General features: G+C 44.8%; 3 protein-coding genes across 3 annotated transcripts; 2 read left to right on the top strand and 1 right to left on the bottom strand.

Annotated features, from left to right (window-relative positions):
* The first annotated feature begins 549 nt into the window (after positions 1 to 549).
* LOC112875741 (60S ribosomal protein L21-2) lies at positions 550 to 2278 on the top strand. Its single transcript, XM_025939700.1, has 2 exons — positions 550 to 876; positions 1767 to 2278. Exons 1-2 carry the CDS (start codon positions 640 to 642, stop codon positions 2022 to 2024), a joined length of 495 nt encoding a protein of 164 aa, XP_025795485.1. The 5' UTR covers positions 550 to 639; the 3' UTR covers positions 2025 to 2278.
* Positions 2279 to 3823: 1545 nt separating this feature from the next.
* Positions 3824 to 6364, bottom strand: LOC112875738 (beta-amylase 1, chloroplastic-like). The gene is made up of 3 exons (XM_025939693.1): positions 5384 to 6364; positions 5189 to 5299; positions 3824 to 5081 (listed from the first exon to the last, which is right to left on the bottom strand). The coding sequence occupies exons 1-3, from the start codon at positions 6119 to 6121 to the stop codon at positions 4296 to 4298; spliced, it is 1635 nt and encodes a 544-aa protein (XP_025795478.1). The 5' UTR covers positions 6122 to 6364; the 3' UTR covers positions 3824 to 4295.
* Positions 6365 to 13563: 7199 nt separating this feature from the next.
* Positions 13564 to 20634, top strand: LOC112874379 (WD repeat-containing protein WDS homolog). The gene is made up of 4 exons (XM_025937667.1): positions 13564 to 14848; positions 16182 to 16283; positions 19147 to 19791; positions 20196 to 20634. The coding sequence occupies exons 1-4, from the start codon at positions 14177 to 14179 to the stop codon at positions 20367 to 20369; spliced, it is 1593 nt and encodes a 530-aa protein (XP_025793452.1). The 5' UTR covers positions 13564 to 14176; the 3' UTR covers positions 20370 to 20634.
* The last annotated feature ends 20 nt before the right edge of the window (positions 20635 to 20654 follow it).

The following is a 20654-nucleotide window of genomic DNA, read 5'->3' on the forward strand; positions in this document are numbered from 1 at the left end:
AAAAAAATACAACTCTAGTTCCTTAAAAAACTAAAATTTTAAATTTAACTAAATTTATATAAAATAATATTTATATTTATATCTTCAAATAAATTTAATATAAAAATATATTACATGATTAATCTAATAATATTTATTTTGTAATATAAATATTGGTAATTTTTTATTCGAATTTTATCAAATTTAAAATTATTTGACTCTTTAAAAAATTAAAAGTTATATTTTTTGGAACGGAGGAGCACGGAGTTTTCTGTGAATTTCTCGAGATATTTTCTATCACCTTGCGTCATGATTTTAGGATTTATAGCGGCTCAGAAGATCATATAGAATGAGGTTAAATGAGAAATGGATGTGTAAGAAAAATGTTATCGTGGAACCACCAATAAATTCAGCAGCAGTGTACGTCAGTGGGCTATATTATACGGCCTAACACGAACCTGTTCCAAACGTGCCACGAAGCCCATTCAAACGAGCCCAGCCCAGTACTAGCATCTCACCCAGCGCCGAGCCATTCCCAGTCTCACCCTACCTATAAAAGCGTCACCACCCCCAAACCCTCGAAAACCCTAGCGCCCGCCTCCCACCTGCTCCCGCCGCCGCCACCACTCCAGCGCCGCCGCCGCAAGCAGGACCGCCAGGATGCCGGCCGGCCACGGGCTGCGCTCGCGGACGCGCGACCTCTTCGCGCGCCCCTTCCGCAAGAAGGGGTACATCCCGCTCACCACTTACCTCCGCACCTACAAGATCGGCGACTACGTCGACGTCAAGGTGAACGGCGCCGTCCACAAGGGGATGCCGCACAAGTTCTACCACGGCCGCACCGGCCGCGTCTGGAACGTCACCAAGCGCGCCATCGGCGTCGAGATCAACAAGCAGGTATAAGACGCAGATCCCCATTTTCTCCCGCTCGCTGCCGATATGCTGCGCGCAGCTGCTCAACTGATTATATTGGGCGTTTGTCTTGGCACGCTGGAGAGTATTTGTGGGTCTTACTCTAGGAATCGGGACGTTTTGTATGATTTAGATTGGCGAGAAGGTTATTGATTGTTTCAGTGTGAGATTAGGTTTTGTAGTTGCAGGAATGGACAGCTATACGCTTTTCTTTCGAAAGCTGCACTCAGATCTTGTTGATCAAGTCCGCTATGTATGGTCTGGTAGTGGTATTATGTGGTAATGCGAGTTGGTTCTACTTCTTTGTGTAGGTTGGATTATGTTGACTCTGTAGATGTAGCTTAATTCTAGTTTGCATAGATTTATGTTGCTTCAGCTGGGATGTTTAATTGTAGTTTCGTTATAGTTGTTACGTTCTCTATTGTTGTGCTTGAAGACATTTGTCTTGTGCTACACACTGTTAGGCGCAACAATGTTATCAATTTGCCAAATTGTTGGTTGTCTACTTTGCATGCCAAGTTTTCTTTTTGCAAATGCTAGTGCAGTGTTAATCTGTGTTTTGAATTTATCTGTGCTGTAAAATTTATGTGAAATCTTTAACGTTTACTGTCTGAAGTAGTGGTGGTTAAGACAATCAGTTCATCAGATAAAATACAATCTAGGATTGAAGGTCTTAAATGGTTGCACAAATTTTTTTCTGAATAACCCCTACCTAAAACATTCAGACGCTTGTGCATTTAACTATGCGCAATGTGCATATGATAGGTTTGTGTTAAGCTTAGTTATGCTGCACAATGCTATGTGAAATGTGATGATAGTGATAAATTTGAATCTACTTATACATTCTAATTTCTGATAAATTGATTTATTTTCAGGTTAATGGCCGCATCATCAGGAAGCGTATCCATGTCCGTGTGGAGCATGTGCAGCCGTCCCGCTGCACTGAAGAGTTCCGCCTGAGGAAGGCAAAGAACGACCAGTTGAAAGCAGATGCCAAGGCACGCGGTGAGGTCATCAGCACCAAGAGGCAGCCGTTGGGTCCCAAGCCTGGCTTCATGGTTGAAGGTGCTACCATCGAGACCGTCACCCCCATTCCGTACGATGTTGTCAATGATCTCAAGGGTGGTTACTAGGTTGCTTGGTCTATCTATCTGCACCACCAGTTCTATATCTGTATTACTCTAGTGGGTACAATTTTGCTCGCTCCGAGCAGTAGTCTGGACCTATTCTGTGTGTTTCTGTTGAAAGATTTCCCATTCTAGGTGCAAACCTGAGTTCGGCAGAACGCTCAATACTGTTATCTTTGCTTCTGTGAACGAAGATGTGCTTTCTTGAACCTGCTATGGTACCAATTAAATTGCTTCAACCCAAGGATTGCTAGGTGCCACTACTGCCTCTGATCTTGGAGAGATGTTTTACAGTTATGATCTGTTGTTATGAGCCCTCGGTTTATAGTTGCATCAATACATTGCCATCTGATCTCTATTATGTTGGTTTAACATCTCTTTCTGTTGTTTGCACGCATAGACATCGGTTGGTTGTTTGGACCAGTTAGATTGATTCCTTGTTATCACGGACTTGACCTAGCCATCGCATAGACATCTCTTTCTGATATGCTAACAGATTGTCCACATGATCGGTCTTTGTTCAATTGATGTATGGCCGAGTATCAGACTAGGGTTGTGTACTGACTGAACCGGTCGAACTTCTTAGGCACATTCGTGCACGCATCATATATACCTGCGCTCGCAAATGGTCTTCCATGATGTGACATGATTGTTGTCTTTCACAGCTAATCTTCCGCATCTCCAATCAAAGGTTCAGTTCATGCACTTATAACACGACCTAAATGGATTTACTCTCTCGACGAATATGCCTTAGTTTAACTTTCTCGATGACCTTTCGGTCCTTGTTTTTATTTTCGGTGTTGCTAAGTCCACGTTCCATCGCAACATCAAAAATTAACTACCGCAATATTCAAAATTACTACTTGCAATATTAAAAAATATATATAAAAATATCTCTATCATCCGATTTTATGATAGAAAATTCCCGCCGCAATATGATACTATGTTTCATGCAACATCTAATGAGAATGACAATATGTAGAAATAGAGTTTTGTAATATCAACACTTACCTATTGCAATATTTAAAAATTATAATCGCAATTTGTTTGCACTGCAGTTGCAACATTTAAAAATTTTATTTTTAAACAAAAAGTAAAATAATAGGATTATCCGATTAGACTAAAAAGGTGCAACATCGCAAATCAACTATTGAAACATCTAGAATAAAATTACGCAACATCCTAAAACAGTTATTGCAACGTCACCTTATATCTCAATATATTGAAAATTATTGCAACATCACCTCACATCTCAATATATTGAAAATGACCACCGCAACATCATAGATCGACCCATTGAACAATCTTAAAATAGTTACTGAAATATCAATAATCAACTAAAACTTCCACTTCCACTAGACCATTAGTAATCAACTTAAATTCCTGCTGCAACATCATTTTAGTGTTTATCGCAACAAAAAAATTATGTAAGTAGTCCTCCGCAACATCCTTCACTGAGGTTGGAGTGCATTTGCCGCTGCAATATCAAATTATACATATTGTAACAAAATTACGTGTAAAAAATTCCCACCGTAACATCATCGCACTGGATTGGAGCGTTTGATTTTATTTAGGCGTCGGACGCCCTGACGCTACCATTACGTTTTATTTTTCTACAAGAAGAAGAAGGGCCGAGCCTTCTTTGGAGGCTTGGTTAGCTCTTCCCTTGGAAACTTTTCCACTGAAACTGGTTGCCATTGCTCTGTGAAGAAACATATCATCGCATCCTCAGGCCTTGTTTCTTCATGGACAACTCTACTACTACTGCAATTTTACTTGTACGCATACTACTATTGAAGACTCCATTTGAATGGATGCAATTTTCCTTTCTATTGAAATAGAGATTTACAGACATCCAAAAGAAAGTTGCGGCCGGCTCAGACTCAGGCCGTCGACCTCTAGCAGCCTATCGTCCGGCCAAGCAACAGCGCGCAGCAGAGCAGAGCAGATAAGAGGAGAAACAAGACTGTTTGGAAGCAGCACCGAATCAGCCAGTTTCGTGCAAGAACACAGCGGTTTCTACGGATTTCTGCCGGAGATGGTCATATTCCCCCAACAAGCTCCGGCGACCGTCGGAGCCTGTAACGTGACAAAAAAAAAAGACATCTTTTTTGTCCTCCCCTCCCTATCCCTCCCGGCCTCGTCACAATCTCGTCAACGCGTAGCCTGCTCGAGAGATCGCTCGCTCTCGATCTCCGAGCGCGCTTCCCTCCCAAGGAAAGCCAAACCCCGAGCTCCCTCCCAACCCCTACACAAAGCGATCGGATTCGGTCGCGGTCAGCTCCGCAGCGCGACGGCGGCCTCGCGCACCAGCAACCCGGTGGCCTGCGCCACGCCGCGCGCCTCCCGCTCCGCGGTCTCCCGGCACGACCCGGCGCCGCTCATGCGGCGCACGAAGGCGGCGAACCGGTGCCAGTTGTCCGGGTGGAAGAGGTCGGCGCCCATGCGCAGGTACGTGAACGCCACCATCCGGTCCTCGGCGGCGCGCTCGGCGGCCGTGGCCACCACCTGGTCGTGCGCCGTGCCGTCGTACCGGGGGAGCGCGTTCTCGCCGGCCAGGCCCACGCCGGCGGCGCGCGCCGCGGCGCCCACCTGCCGCACCAGCGCCTCGGGCATGCACTGCGCGTCCCGCGGCTGCTCGTGGTCGCGCATCTCCACGCAGGTGAAGTTGAGCACGGCGCCGTGGCGCGCCAGCAGGCGCGCGATGGGGAGGTACCCGTCGCGGTGCCGCGTGTTGTAGTACCCCGCGGTGAGCTCCGGCGCGTGCGACCGGGTGCCGTAGTGCCAGTGGATGCCGGCCACCTTCACGGAGATCTCGACGGGCGAGGCGGAGAACACGGACGTCGCGCCGGTGAGGACGCGGTCACCGTGCTCCAGGAGCATCCGCGAGTACCACGACAGGAAGAAGTCGCCGTACTCGGTGCTCCACCCGCCGTTCTCGCGGCGGAAGAAGATGGTGTCCTCCGGCCAGTTGTTGTAGCTGCCGGCGTCGGTCGGCCCGCCGTGGCCCCACTCCGGCTTGCCGGCCGCCGCCGCCGCCGCCTTCAGGCTGCTAAGCATGTACTGCGCATCCCAAAAATGCGTGTCAGAAATTTCTTTATTTTTTTGGCCGAATCTATGCGATGGCCGATGGGTCATTCATCTCAACCGTCAATCATCTCAAATCATACCCTGTCGTTGCATTGGAAGGCGCCGATGCCGGGGAACCTCCAGGTGCCGTTGCTCTCCGGGTAGGACGGGTAGCGCAGCTCGCCGGCGGGGCCCATGCCGACTTGGATTTCCTGCAAATATTCACGAAGATCCGGTAAGCAGAGCCAGAGCAGAGTAATCGTTTGTGCTCAACAGAGAGCTAGAGCACGACGTACGACGATGGTGTTGCCGAGGTAGACGGCGAAGTGGTCGCGGAAGGCGCGCATGAAGTCGGTGTAGCACTCGACGGGGGTGCGGCCCTTGAGGACGGGCATGGCGTCACAGCCGAGCGAGACGTACTCGCAGTTGCGGCCGCCCCACTGGTCGGTGTAGCAGAGGTCCCGGTCCTTCTCCATCTCCTCCAGGACCCAGCGCGGCAGCGGGATGGTGACGGAGTCGCCGACATTGCCGCCGCACTGGTGGAAGGACATGACGGCCTGGACCTTGAGCCCCGTCTTTCGCGCCATCTCCATGAGCTCCATGTACCCCGCGAAGTTGTACCTCCCGGGGCCGTCGCTCTCGGCGATGCCCCACCACACGTCCACCATGACGCCCTCGACGCCCGCGCTCTTGAGCGCCGCCAGGCTCGCCTGGACGGCCTTCCGGCGGTTCAGCGTGGTGCCGCACTTCTTGACGGTGTCGAGCGGCATCATGACGAACACCGGCACCCCTGCACTCCTCCTCGAGGCGCGCTCGGCCGCCGCCGCCGCCGCCGCGGCCCGGCACGCCACGGGACGCGCCGGCGCCACCAACGGCTCGCAGCACGCCTGCCTCTGCAGCCTAAGGCTGCCCGACGGCGCGCTGCCGGCCTTCCTCACGGAGACGGACGCGGGCGCCGGCGGCGGCGCGCAGCGAGGGGTGCCGGGCGCGAGGGACGCCGCGGCGGCGGGGCTCTGAGCTAGGTTGAAAGCCATCGTTTCCTTCCGGTCTGGGTGATTGGCAAACGGCGATCGAACTGAACTGGGGTGGTGTTGGGTTCTTTCTCTGTTTTTGTGGGATCGGATTGGGATCGAACTGAACTGTGTTTTTGTTTTGGTTTGGCGGGAGTGATCGACCAGATTGTTGTTGGGAGGAGGAGGGGGGGAATTGGGGGAATATTTCCCAACAGGAATCTTTATTCCTAAAATCCAATGGGTGGAGGTCGATGAAGGGCGGCGTCGCAGCGGGGGCGCTGTTTAAATAGGCGGCGGCGGTGGTGGCGCGGAAGGAGAAGAGGGAGATGGTCACGAGCGCGGCGCGTGAGCGAGGGGGTGCGCGACACGTGGGTGGTGGAGAGGGCATGTGTGGTCGGGACGGGGGCGGAGGACGGCGAGGACGGACGGCCGCGATCGTCGGGGACGCGTGCTAAATCCTTGTGGCATGTGGGCCTGGGTCTTCGGGCAATCCTTCGGGCCACGTGGATTCAGAGGAACGGGATGGGAGGGGGGGGGGGGGGGGGGGGGTGGAGAGAGAGAGGGGGTGATGAGCTAGAGCTGGGTGATCGGATGACAGGATATACCACGTCCCGTGACAGGAGTGCTTAATCTGGGTAAACGAACTAAACGTGCTCGTGCTTGGTTAAAAAGAAAGGAGTTTTATCTCGATGACACTAATAGAGTGTAGGTTTTTTTCCGTATGGCAGCCAATGTACCATGTGCAATGGGATGACAGGATATACCATGTGCTATGGGGGGTGCTTAATTTATTAAATAATAAAGAAATAAAAGTTCTCCTGCATGTTAAAAGAAAGGAGATTATCTGAACGACTCTTAAAAAAAAGGGAGGGTTCTTTTTTCCGTATAACATCGTATAGTTGATCGACTATAGAAATTTCACCCTCTTACATTGTTCTATAGATAAAACCATAGGAATGAGAAAAATTGGATGTAACGATATTTTAGAGACAAAACCATACTCTTTGGGTGCCCTAATCGCAAATTTTCCAAAAAAAGAGTATAAAATGTTTAACTTAGGCAAGGATAGGGAGCAGAGAGTGCCTAGTTTGGCCGAGTAGCTAGATGGTAGACTAGAGAGAAGAGAGAAGAGAGCAGACAGTGGAGACCGGACGTGGATTGCCAAGCCTCTCATTCTATTGACTATATAGGATACTGAATCATTTAGACCTCTATATACAGTGTCTACAGTGTCTAGTACATAGCATAGAATTCAGATAAAATTGAAAGTAATGATATTTTAGAGGGAAGTCATATTCTTCGGGTGCCCTAATATCACAAATTTTCCAAAAAAAAGCATACAAGTGTTTAATTTAGGCAATGATAGGGAGCAGAGAGTGATTAGGGTGCGTTTGGTTTAGCTGTGAGCTATGAAAAAGCTGCTGTCAGATGTCTGCTGTGAAAAAGCTAAAAGTCGTTTGGTTCAATCTGCTGTGAGTTGTCGACTGTGAAAAAGTTATATATTATCTTTATGCAAATTGACAGTATACAATATTTCTTTGTGATGACCAAATTCTTTTTCTTTTAAATCTTTATTTTTATATATATATGAAAATATTTGAAGTTAACTTTTTTTATTTTTTTTATTTTCCTATATATGAAAATCTTTATTTTCTTATATATAAAAGAGAATTGAAAGGGTATATATACGACTAACAGTATGTGTGTAGTTTTCACAAATTCGGAAAAGCTGCAGAAGCAGGGTACAATCTGCTTTCAAATTTGTACTACAGAAAAGCAGCTTTTTCAAAGCAGCTGTAGAAAAGCTGAATCTCTTTAGTTCAGCTTCTACTTTCTGAAAATAGAAGTAGATTCGGAAAGCTCAACCAAACGCAGCCTTAGGACGAGTAACTAGCTAGGATGGTAGAATAGAGAGAGTGGAGACCGGATGTGGATGTCCAAGCCTCTCATTCTATCCCCAATCTTTCCTACTGTCTTGTGCGGCTTACAGTTCTACTGTACACGCGAGATGCGACCACGCACACGAAACTGCCAATCCGCCGTCACATGCCACTAACCACCTCGATCAGATTGAAGTCGTGTCCACGGTGGCGCCGTGGTTCGAGAAGCATCAAAGAAACGCCGACAGGAAAAAATGGTGCACTGTAGGCGGCCTAGCAGTGGCCCGGGCAGGCAGGACCACAGGAGCTCCGAGGACGAAGACGACGACGACGGGATCTCGTCTCGGATCTCTCAACTCACCATCCGAGATCAAAAGCGACAGACCCAAACGTAGGACGAGCGGGATGATTGCGAACAGCTACACGTTGCAGGCCTCGGAGCCATGCAATCGATTCCCCCGGTGGCCTGCAGGGCCGCTGCCGCGGCCGGTGCCGGTACTAAAGGTTCTTTGGAAGCTTGTCAGCCGTGGCGGCCGGCGAGAGGGCGGCCGCGCCACGCGCGCGGCGAGTACAGACGGTTCTGGAAGCCCGGGATGGGTGATCGTCGGGGACGCACTGACGCGAGCTTGCCCAGCAGGATGGGTGATCGACTGGCCCGAGCGAGGCTGCGGCTTCCAGGCAGGGGTTTTCTTTCCGTGACCGTATGGTGTGGGGTGCGCCTAGCCTTGCCGCCGCCGGCCGGCGACGGCCTCCTGATCATTGCCGCACGACTCTGCTATGCCTATGCGTGACGGCTCACATGGCGTTTGGCGGCGCAGCAGCAGCCGGGCGAAGCCGACGGCTCCGGGCGCGATGCCGCGTCAGAGAAGCAAGGGCGTTGCGTCGCCGGGCCGCCCCCTGCCAATTTGTTGGGTTGATCATCAGTGGAGAACTGGGCAACTGGCCATGTATGCCTTCTCGGCGTCGCCGGAACGATCGTCCCTGCCCGCACGCGACGGACTCGTTCTGGGGCTGACGCGCACGTTACGGCCTGGACGGTCCGGCCTCAACGTACACGCGCCAATCATGCCAATTTACTGTATGTCCATTTGACTAGCGATGGAAGCTTCGTGCTGGACGGCTGGGATTGATGTTGCCCGAGATCCGAAGGATACTGTTGCCGACGTGGCACAATAAGAGATGGGATTTTAGATCTTCAGAGAAGAGATTTGTCTCTTGCCTAAAAGACCACTATTCAATGGCTTGATAGAACTCGAAGCGATTCTGTTGGCAAGCAAACGGGCGGAAAAAGGGAGTACCATAAGATAAAATGGGTAAAAATCTGTATTTCCAAGAAGAAAGGGGGCTTGGGGATAAAATGTTTTAAGAAACGTGAATGCAAGTATTCTTTGTAAATGGTGGTGGAACTTGAAATTTGAAGAGGGGCCGTGGCAAGATATTGTCAAGCAAAGATACATAGAAAACTCATGTGTTTCTCAACTTATTGAAAAGGAAACAAACCAGTTCACCCATCTGGAATGATCGTGGTAGGTAATGGTAAAATATCTAATTTCCTAGGAGGACCTATGGTGTGGGCTGGTTTCACTCAGAAAAAAAAATCTCTAGTCTATTCCAAATCTGTAGCGAGCAAAGATGTATTGTGGCTAACCAGTGAGCATAACTAGCACCTTTCATTTCGGAGATGGCTTGATGAGCAGGGGCAGATCTGCACCGGGTGCTCGAGCACACCCCCTAGCTCATGTATGTATATATTAATTTAGTCTTCTACTTATTAAGTTCATCTATAAACATATGGAATTTAACTTAACTACAAGAGGCTCAGTGCCACCTTTAGTTTGGTTCTGGATCCGCCCTTGAATGATGAGAGCTTGCATAGCCGGTAAGAAGGCTGAAAGATATGATTGAAGCTGTGCAACAGACTTGTTTGGTCTTAGGAAAAGAACATAAAGTTTTCAGTTAAATCTTTACATACTCACAAGTCACATTTGTATGAATTCCACACAAGGATCCGTTGGCATCAAAATTTTACGAGTATATTCATAGAAGGATGGCATTTTAAGAAAGCTGATGGGGAGACCTGAGCCGGCGGAGAGTCCCAAAGAAGGCCGATGCAATGATTTGGTCAAAAGAGTTAAAAGATCCGGTCAAAGCCGATGCGAATTCGGTCAAAGGTGGGGAAGGCTAGGTACGAATCAAATTGGGATGATGATGTCATCAGAAGATTCTACAAGAGTTTGATTTGCTTTTAAAGGCTTTATAAATATAGTGGTGTTTCTTTCTTTTTCGTCAAGTTTAGTTGTGTTATACTCGACTAGGAATTTTTAGCTTCGGAGTATAAACAGGAGCAATCAGGGTTTGTAAAATAATAATCAATCAATATAACTTTTCTCGGTTTATTGCCAAAAACCCTAGGAGTAGCAGTAGCGTAACTTTTCTTGACGAACTCTTCTTGTGAATAGGGCTGCATCGACTCGATCTCCGGTTTGCCCGTAAGTTCATTTCTATCAGATGTTCTAGTCTTTAATTACCAGCGTATCGCTATAGTTTCGTCTAGTTTATCTACTAATTTATCGAGTTCTTTTAAATCTTTTAAGGCTGCATCGTCCCTATCTCTTGTTGGTTTTATCAAATCTCACAATTTACCCTTTTTATCAAATTCTTGTAAGGCTGCATCGTTTGATCTCTTACTAGTTTTTAATAGATTTCACAATTTACCATATGTTCATCAAGTTTTTATGGGCTCAAGCTATCGGAGATTTCATTGCACATATAATAGCCAATTTGATCTTGATCTAGATACTTTTATAAATATTGCTAAGAAGATTCATCGTTATAATTAGATTCATGGGCTAATTTTATTTAATCTACGACCCTACTGTCAACGCCGTCTCAATTAGGTCCGATCCGACTGGTAATGATGATAGATTAAGTTTTATCGGCTAGATGCATTTTTTTAAGGTGAAGTTTATCCAAGGCTTTATTTATTATTAATGCATCGGCTTTATAGCTGATGGCCCGTTTTAGTATCAGACTTCATAGCCGATGCGTTTTATGGAACTCTTCGGAAAGCCGACGCGTTCCTTGTTACTTACCAGTCAAATTAACTGGCATACCCTGAATCTCGATAGCAGAACCTGCACTGGAGATAAAGCAAAACTTCCAGATCTTAGCGTGTCGTGCTCCGTAAGAATCACCGTCCGATTTTTATGGTAACAAGATCTTATAAGGGAAAACACCGCTGAAGATTAAAATCTTCATATGGCTAATATCTCAAAATATTATTCTCACTAAGGATAATCTGGCTAGAAGTAATTTGCAGGGGATGAAGATGTGTTTTCTGTACTGAGAATGAACCTACACCTTTTCTCTAAGTGCCCTTTGGCAAAGTCTGTATGGAGTTTCATAGCACATATTCTAGGTGATGACTGCAAACCTAGCTCATTTTAACAGTTTTAAGTTTGGAGTCAAACCTACGTTTCTAATGATTCTCAATTTCATATGGTGGGGTTCTTAGTCTAAGTTGTGTGCTGGGCTATCTGGGAATCAAGAGAAAGATATTTGTTTTAAGAAAAATGAATTCGATCTACTACTGAAATCATTTGCTTGATATGTTCTTTTACCTTTTACTTGGCAAGGCTGCAAAAAATAGAGGACCAAGAATATCTGGAGAGTGGAGCGGTTGTTCTCAAAGCGGCAGTGTCGAGCTTCCGCAACCAAGAGAAAGATGGAGATGATCACTGGCGAGTTATCACAAGGAGGATGAAAACTCCGGAACTGATTCAACGCAAGTGGCGAAGTAACACAAGAAGAACCTTAAAATTTGGACAAATGACATGCTTTTGTATCCTAAAGCTGATCAATTCAGTTATGACAGCAATTCCAACTTACTTCCTAACGGTATTCGGACCGCAGAAATGGGCTATAAACAATAGAAAAGTTAAGGAGAAGTTTTTTGTGAAGAAGGGCAACTGAAGTTAATGGAGGCCACTGTTTGGTAAAGTGAAGTAAGGCAATAGGCCTAAGATCTTCGGAGGTTTAGGGATCCTCGACCTGGACCTATTCAGCAGAGCACTCCGACTGAGATGGTTGTGAAATGAGTGGGTGTCACCAGACACACCATGGGTGGGCACTGAACCAAAGGTAAATGCAGTGGGCAAACAATTATTCAGAGTAAGCACAGTGGTCACTTTAGGGGATGGGGCTACAACAAGTTTCTGTCAATCTTCCTTCTTGATTACATGGTCAGGCACTAATGGACCTCTATCCTGAGCTTTTCAAGCTGGCTTAGAGGAAAAACAAATCAGTGAAGGAGGAGTTTCACAATCAGAACTGGACAAGAGGGCTATGGAGGATGCAATAAGTAAATGAAATGGCTAGTTTTGTTGAGCTTTGGGATTCTGTACAAGAGAGACAATCGACAGAAGAGCCTGAGAAGATTCAGTGGAGATGGACAGCTGATGGAAACTACACTACCAAGTCAGCCTACAATGCACAATTTCTAGGATCTTTTAGTACTTTCAATGGCAACTCTATTTGGAAGGCAGAAACCGAAGGAAAGCACAAATTTTTTGCATGGTTGCTAGTGCAGTGCAAGATTCTTACAGCAGACAAGCTCACGACCAGGCAGTGGCCTTGTAACCCGGTGTGCAGCCTCTGTAATCAGGAGTAGGAAATGGCAGATCATATGATTCTGCATTGCAGCTTCGTAAGAAATGTTTGGCTTAAGTTGGCAGTTTGGTCGCAACAGCTAGTACAACAGCCAGAAGACACGAAGACTCGATCAAGGCAGCGATGATGATCTATGGCATGTGGAACATCTTAGAAGGAAAGGAACATATAAGTTTTTGAGCACAAGCATTTATCCCCAGTTGAAATGCTGTAGGAAATCAATGCTGAAGTAACTTAATGAAGCTGGCCTCTGGAGGGCCGGAGTTACCTTAGTTTATTGATGTTTAGTTCTCTTTATTTGAGCTCGAGTTCTATTTTATTTATGTAATATCAACCTTGTAAAACTTTGGACTTGCTTTTTCTCTCTAAAATGATATAGCCGTGCTCCTGCAAACTTTTCTTAAAAAAACATACTTTTGTATCTAACTTTCCATCTTATACTCTTTGAACTGTAATATCGTGACATCGTCAGCCATGGTAATGGAGATGTAGCTTGAGTTATATGAATTGGGTAGCCATCGTAGAGCCCCTGATGTCCTGACGTGTGTACCTAGAAACCTGGGAGACCTAGGAGGGTAACTGAGTTTTAAAGGCTTTGCCTGCTGTCGAAACAAAATAAACGATAAAATATTTTTATTGACAAAATAAGATTTTAATAGTGAGGAAGAAAGCCCAGCTCTCGACTAGTGAAGGGTGCAGCACATCAGCAATGAGCCAAATTTCTATGAACCAAGCGCTAGTCCGTGCTCAAGCTCCCTTTGCCTCCGCACAATGAAAGCTGCAGCAAGATTGGATCAGCCGACGGCGCCACCACGTCGCGCGATCGCCTGACGTGTCAGAGACTGCATGCTCTGGCTCCGAACATTCCAGAGCCCCGATCCATATCCGGTCCTCCGCACCACCCGCAGAAGCGCTTCGCCCACCGCAGCCTTTGGTGCGGCGGCTCCAGAAGGAGCTGCCGGCGGAGCTACTGCGGGAGCCGCCCAAACGGGCCCTGAATGTCCGAAGAGCGATAAGATCCAATCCACCTGGGCATATCTCTGATCTTTCCGAGCCGTTCAGATCCGACCCCACCACGAAACCGACGGCGTAGACGCCTCCAACGGCGGACGCGCGGTGTGGCCGCGAAGGACAACTTCTCCAGCCGATCGTTCCGCTTCCGTCCCCAAATCACACCTGATTCCGCCCACAGTTTCTGAGGAGGGGGAGAAAAAGAAACAACAGCTCGACCCGGATCGTTTGCGGCTCCCTTCAGAATCAACCCACACTATCGCTTCCGAAATCTCGTTGATAACACCTCGCAATTTTTTTTTAAAAATTCCTTCTGTCTCTTGTCTGGAGCTACTGTATCAAATCTTGTTCGCCTCCCTGCTCATTTGATTTTGATCCCGTTTTTATCCTCTCAAATCCGCTACCCCCACTCCAAAAGTCTGATCTTTCCGCCTCCAAAGCCCAGATTTTTTTTCCCTTGGGTTTGTGTCGTCAGCGGGGGCGCGAAATCTCTCAAGCTGGCGACCCCAGTGCGGCCATGGACCTGCCCGAGAGCTCTGTATCCCTCGCCGACGAGGGCCGGGCCCCTCGCCGTGTCGGCCCCGTCGACCGAGAGGAGCTGGTGCGCGTCATCGAGCAGTCCCTCTACTCGCTCGGGTACCGGCGGGCGGCGGCCGCGCTCGAGGCGGAGTCCGGTGTGCCGCTGTACCCGCCGGAACACGACCGCCTGCTGCTTGACGTGATGGCCGGCCAGTGGGACGCGTGCGCGGAGACCGTCCGCTCGGTCGCTGGTGTTGGCGACGCGGACCGTGCGGTCGCGGAGTTTCTCTTGTGGAGGGCCCACTACCTCGAGCTGCTGGGGACCGGCGGCGATGCCGGCCTGCGGCGTGCGAGGGAGGTGCTCCGGCGCCGGATTGCGCCGCTCGGCGTCGACAGGAGGTGCGTGCACTGGCTGGCGTGCGCCATGGTCTCGTGCGAGGGGGCCGTCGCTCCGGAGGCCGTGGTTGGGTGGAGGATTGCGGTGTTCTTGGATTTAGTTGAGGTGCTGCCACCATGGTTCCATGTGCCGAGCGGGCGGTTGGAGCATTTGGTGGAGAGTGCGGTTACTAAGCAAGTAGCGTCGTGTATATATCACAATTTGCCGGATGAGATAACTCTGTTTCAAGATCACAAGTGCCATGAACAGCATATCCCTTCCAAGTGTGCACAGGTGCGAGTTAAACAGATTGTTCGCTTGTTTATTTCAGTTTCCTGAGAAATGTCCAAGGTTTTCAGATCAGTAAGAATGCAAAAATGAAACTGTCAAACTCATCGATTTACAGTTGGGAAATAACTCACGCACGGCCATTTCTACGTGCAGCAACACCCTTTACAATTTCAGATGTGGTGCTTTTCTGACTAGGTTTAATAGGCAATTCAGTATGGCTATTAATCTTAGTGATTAAATTTCTTCTTTATCATGTTTGCAATTTATGCAGCTTTATCCCTCTCCATATTTGATTCTGGAAGCATAAAATCGTAAAGCAGCTGACAAATATTTCTCAAAGTACCACATATTCTTTTCATCATCTAAAGCAGGGATTTGGATAATTTCAGAATCTTTTCGTTGATTTAAGAAAAGTAAATTAGAACAGCACACTTCACACCTTTATTTCTAATTTCTTTTCAAGTTGCATTTCATCTTCCTGGATTACAATTGCCACTCCCACCATGTTAATACCTAATTGGAAACATGAACCTTATTGTTGGTAGAGAAAAGAAAGAAAATTTATAGGAGGAACTGTGGATCTTTGATTTTGTGTGCGCGTGGACACACGAACTCAACCACCACAAATTTTCAGTAGAGGTCATCTGTGAATTTCAACCATTGGTAATACTAAATGAAATTTGTTGTCTAAGTTTAATATATTTCTGAACCAGCACCCACAAGGCACTGATTAATTCAGGGTATGTTTTGTGAACCAACACTACCTATGTAAAAACTATCACAGAAACACACATTTAAGCACCCATTTCAAAGAACTACACATACTTCTTCATATTGTTTCACAAAATCACACGTCCGTAATATGAAATGGACCTGATAGAATAGACTTACTCATCTGAGTTTTTATATCCAAATGACTCCCACTTGCTGTTATGGATGTATTTGCCACACGGGATAAAAGTGGACATTTCGGACTGCTTGCCTTGCCGGGTGGATATATTTCCCTGTTCCTCAAGGTGGACATAAAACAGGTGGGATAAAATTTGGACCAATACAATAAACATGATCACACTCTTATAGAAGTGCAATTTTATAAAATTTATACACAGTTAAGTATGATTCTTTGAAACATGTTCTTAAAGGTGTTGTTTGTATAATTTTGAAGAAACATTAATGTTTCTTTTCTGAAATTTATTCATCCATCTTGAGAAAAAGGGATGACTATTCAGGTAAACTTTATGTGTTTTCAGGACTCTAACAGCACTAGAAATTTTCATGCTGGGGGTTTGGCTGTATTGCAAAGTTACATATTTCACATATCCATGCCTGTTTGCAGATATTATGTGGTCATAATGATGAAGTTTGGTTTGTAAGGTTCTCTAATAATGGAGACTACCTGGCATCATCGTCAAGTGATTGCACCGCCATAATTTGGAAGGTATGATTTGATGCACCCAAGTATCAGTCTGAAAAAAATTATGCAGTTTATTGTTTGAGTAAATGATATCACAACTTTCCTTGTTATCCTGGTGCTCCAGAAGTCAACTTATTACTGATTATGCATGATGTTATCTTATTCCTTATTTCTAGACCACACCAATCAGACTCATGCCTGAGTGAACATAGCATGACCTTTGTGCTCCTGGCTAAATTTGACATCATGGAATAATAACCACAATGAATGCTTTGTTTAATAATCGAATTATGAATGTTGAACTTTTGGGCATTACCTGATGCTAGCAGTAGGTAGCTCAGTCCAAACTGCCCAGTGTAGCAGATATACTGAGAGCCTTAAGAGCTTACATGAAAGTGTCTTTTTTGACTGTTAGATGTTTCGATTATTCATTGTGTCGCACCTGCCACCTCATTTAGGTAGCTTATCTCTGGGCTCAGCTGTCACCTGTTTTCATGCCACCTTATATTTTGTGCATTGAATAGCTTAAATTCCTGACTGGCTTTTCAATATTTTGCAATTTATCTATTGCTTACTTTGGGACATATTAGTAGGCTGGTTGTTCATATTTTAAGGGTTTATTCCATTGTAACTGTACTACTCTAAACAGCTGAAAAAAAATTTAACCAACTGTGGCCTTTTTGCCTATAGCTGTTTTCATGTTGATAAGTTAAATTAAATTTTGTTGATAACTAGTATTGATACTGACTTTAATTGATTAAATATACAAAGTAGTAGAAGAAAATGCCATTTGGACAACTTTGACATTTTCATGCCAAAAATATAGACTGCTTAGGTGCCGAGAGTTACAGATGAAAAAATAAGTAGGAAAATGATTCACCTTTTCTCTAATATGTGGTTTGGCTTCTGGCAAGCACCTAACCACCTTTCATTTTTGCCTTGCAATGCATGTTAGTTCGGAAATTGTGCAAATTAATTGGTGTTGATGTTTCAAAGTTGAATGACATACAGTATGCATCAGCAGATCCACTGGCATTAGTTAACTTATTTTTAATAAAAAGAAAGCATTGATAAACTTCACATAGTAGCTATTTTCCTAATTTTGGATAACTCTCATAGAGGAATTCACAATGGCTGAAAACTTTTTTAGAATAAATGAAGTGTTTTTTCTGTAGTGCTCTACGTGGGGAAGAGAATAGAGGTCAAATGGAATGGACAAGAGATATTTCTTTCTCTAGATTTGGATCACGATGTTATTTCCACTTTCATAACCTTACTGAAAATACCTTTTCATTTACATGTTCAAATTTACTTCCCTAGAGATAATAATAATATACATCTTTATATTTATGTTCTAAACATATTACTCCCTCAGTTAAGAAAAGAAATGATGGTTTTTAATACGTGTGTGTGACTACTTTTCTAACTTTTACCATTATCTGCAATGTTGGAAATAGCCCGCTATTAGCTTTTTAGGAGATCTACCGCTACGCTATGCAACATTTGTCCGCTACGTCCGCTAAAGGGGTTTTACGAGATTTAGCAATGCTAAATGTCTGCTAAAGTGGCTTTTGTGAGATTTAGCAGCGCTAAATGTCAAGTTGCTAGTAGATTTTAGTGGTGTCATTCGCTTAAAGACGCAGTCCAAAGAATCGATACAACTAAATAAATGTAGTGTGGACCCTAGACAACGTAGCATGGGCATCGTTGTGCAGTTAAGAGACATGTTAGAGTTTATTTTTTTAGTGTTAGACCAATAATGCTTATAATTTTATATTTGATTATTGATTATTTTATCATTCCGCTAAATAATTTAGCTTTCGCTATAGTCCGCTATAGCTTTCTATAGCTTTTAGAGAAGGCTGCCGCTAAACTTCATAGCCCGCTATTTACAACATTGATTATCTGCAAACTGTCTGAATTGAACATGTGAAATGATAGTCACAATTTTCACAGAAAGTAATTTCATAATATATAATTTATAATTTTTTTCTTGTATAATACTATATGATGGTTGAAGTCAAATAATGGAGACCATGTCACTGTCCAAACAATATATTGGAGTAGTTTTCTGTTTCACCCTTAAAACTGCGTTACTGCATTCTTAATGACCTTTCTACTGAAATCTAGTAGCATGTTCCCATAATTCATAATAATATCATCGTTCACAATGTACCTCTCTTCAGACCTCAGAGTATTAACTATCACCCTCAATTTTGATGCGATGAATGATAAACAGATGGGACTAAATTGAAGTGAGTAATGATACAAAACATGAACTTGGGAAGGAAGACCATGCTTCTCATGTCATTGTTGGCCTGTTTCTGGATTGCTTATATGCTTCATCTTAACTGGTTTTTTCATGATATTTGGGAATAATATTTTCGAAGAAGTCTCAAATTTCAATGTCTGATTGCACAGTCAACTAGTCAAGTCCATGTACGAATTATCGAAGTTGATCAGTTGTGGCGATGAAAGATTCTATTAACTATTAATCCCTTTATGATAAATGATACTTAGTTTGTATAAGGGACACATGTTTCTAGAAGTCCAGCAGTATGCTAATGTTCCCTCATTTTTTAGATTATTGCTGACCCTTCGTACTCTATCTAATCTAGAGGAAAAATGGAGATGAAGGCATGTAAATTTAAATATTCTTTTGTCAAGGAAAAGATGACTAGGTATGAAGCTTATGAGAGCACAATACATTTCGGATGGATTTCTGTGGATAAATATCCTTTCATCAAGCACATATTTCATCCACAGCAGTTTTTGCTTTGCTTACAGGCAACACATATTTGATCCATTTGTAAAATCTGTTTTGTGTTTATGATAATTTGTTTTTCATGTATTACAATTTCCAATTCTTGTTATTATATGATTTTAGGTGGAAAAGGATGATACATTGACCAAGAAGCACTGCCTACAAGGTCACCAGAAACCAATTTCCTTTGTTGCCTGGAGCCCAAATGATCGAATGCTGCTCACTTGTGGTACTGGCGAATCTTTGAAACTGTGGAACGTCAATACTGGTGAATGTAATCTTAAATTCGGAGGTTCGGTGGACTACATCATCAATTCATGTGCATGGTTTCCTAATTCAGAGAAAATAGTATGTGCCAGCTCCGAGCCTGGAAGCTCACCCAATAGGATCTTCACTTGTAACCTAGAAGGTCAAGAGCTGGAAGTATGGGCTGGAGATAGAATACCTAAAGTCAGTGACCTTGCTGTGACGCCTGATGGCCGGCACCTAATCTTTGTATCTTGTAACGATATCTGGATCCGAGAACTTCCAAAGGGGCGGGAATGGAGATTTCGTGAGAAGCAGGCAATTTCATCCCTTTCTCTTTCAGGTGATGGACAATCACTCATTGTCAACCTTAACAGCCAGGAAATTCATTTGTGGAAAATTAATGAAAAATCTACTGTGCCTGAAAAGTTCAAGGGGCACAAGCAAGAGAAGTTTGTGATTAGGTCTTGCTTTGGGGGTTCAAATTCCTTGTTCATTGCTAGTGGCAGTGAGGATTCACAGGTATAGTTTTTTGCTGGACTTCGGTCCTGCTTTTGATGAAATATTTAGCCGACTCCAGCTTCTGTTTTAATTGATGCTTAACGTAGCACTATGCTTCCAGGTCTAATGTGCATGATGCTAACAATGGTAGGTAGGTTGACTAATGATATATATAAGCTCTTGAATATAACAAAACTCCTTGAAATGAAATATGTCCAAAGTTCTACTAGACTAATTACATGGTTTGGGTTTGTAGTTGCTACATCAGCATTGTGGTTTCCTTTTTCAGAAAACTAGGTTTTACATTAGTTGTATACAGAATACAAAATTAACTGATTGGTAGTAAATTTTTTTTCTAGGAGGATTGTATATGCCTATGAATCAGTTTCTCTGTTTATCGTTTGCTAACTTGAAACAATGGGCAGGTCTACATTTGGAAAAGGCACCTTGAAACGCCGATAGAGGTCTTGCATGGCCACACGATGATTGTGAACTGTGTAAGCTGGAATCCTGCTAGGCCCCATATGCTGGCTTCTGCTAGTGATGACCACACAGTTCGAATATGGCTGGCATGCAAGACGGGAAGCACATGTAGTTGAATTGTGAAATTTTGAATGTTCGTGTAAATAGTTGTACATTTAGACTGATTGCACAAATCTGTTTGGGATTACTTTTTCCCCCCTTGCTAAAGAGCTCGTAGCTGTGTTGAGAGTTCAGAAATAAAACCTCCAAAGCCAGAAGTAGCTGTGTTCCATGTGTATGCCTGGCTACCCGGTGAGTTTTGATACTTGTGTACAGGACACAGATGCATCAGAACTTTGTAGTACATTTTATGAGCCTATACTGGTTAAAAGTGCTGAGATATGCCTTCTGTCGGTGTGGAT

Source organism: Panicum hallii, chromosome 9 (assembly GCF_002211085.1).
Source record: "Panicum hallii strain FIL2 chromosome 9, PHallii_v3.1, whole genome shotgun sequence".
Classification (NCBI taxonomy): Eukaryota; Viridiplantae; Streptophyta; class Magnoliopsida; order Poales; family Poaceae; genus Panicum; species Panicum hallii.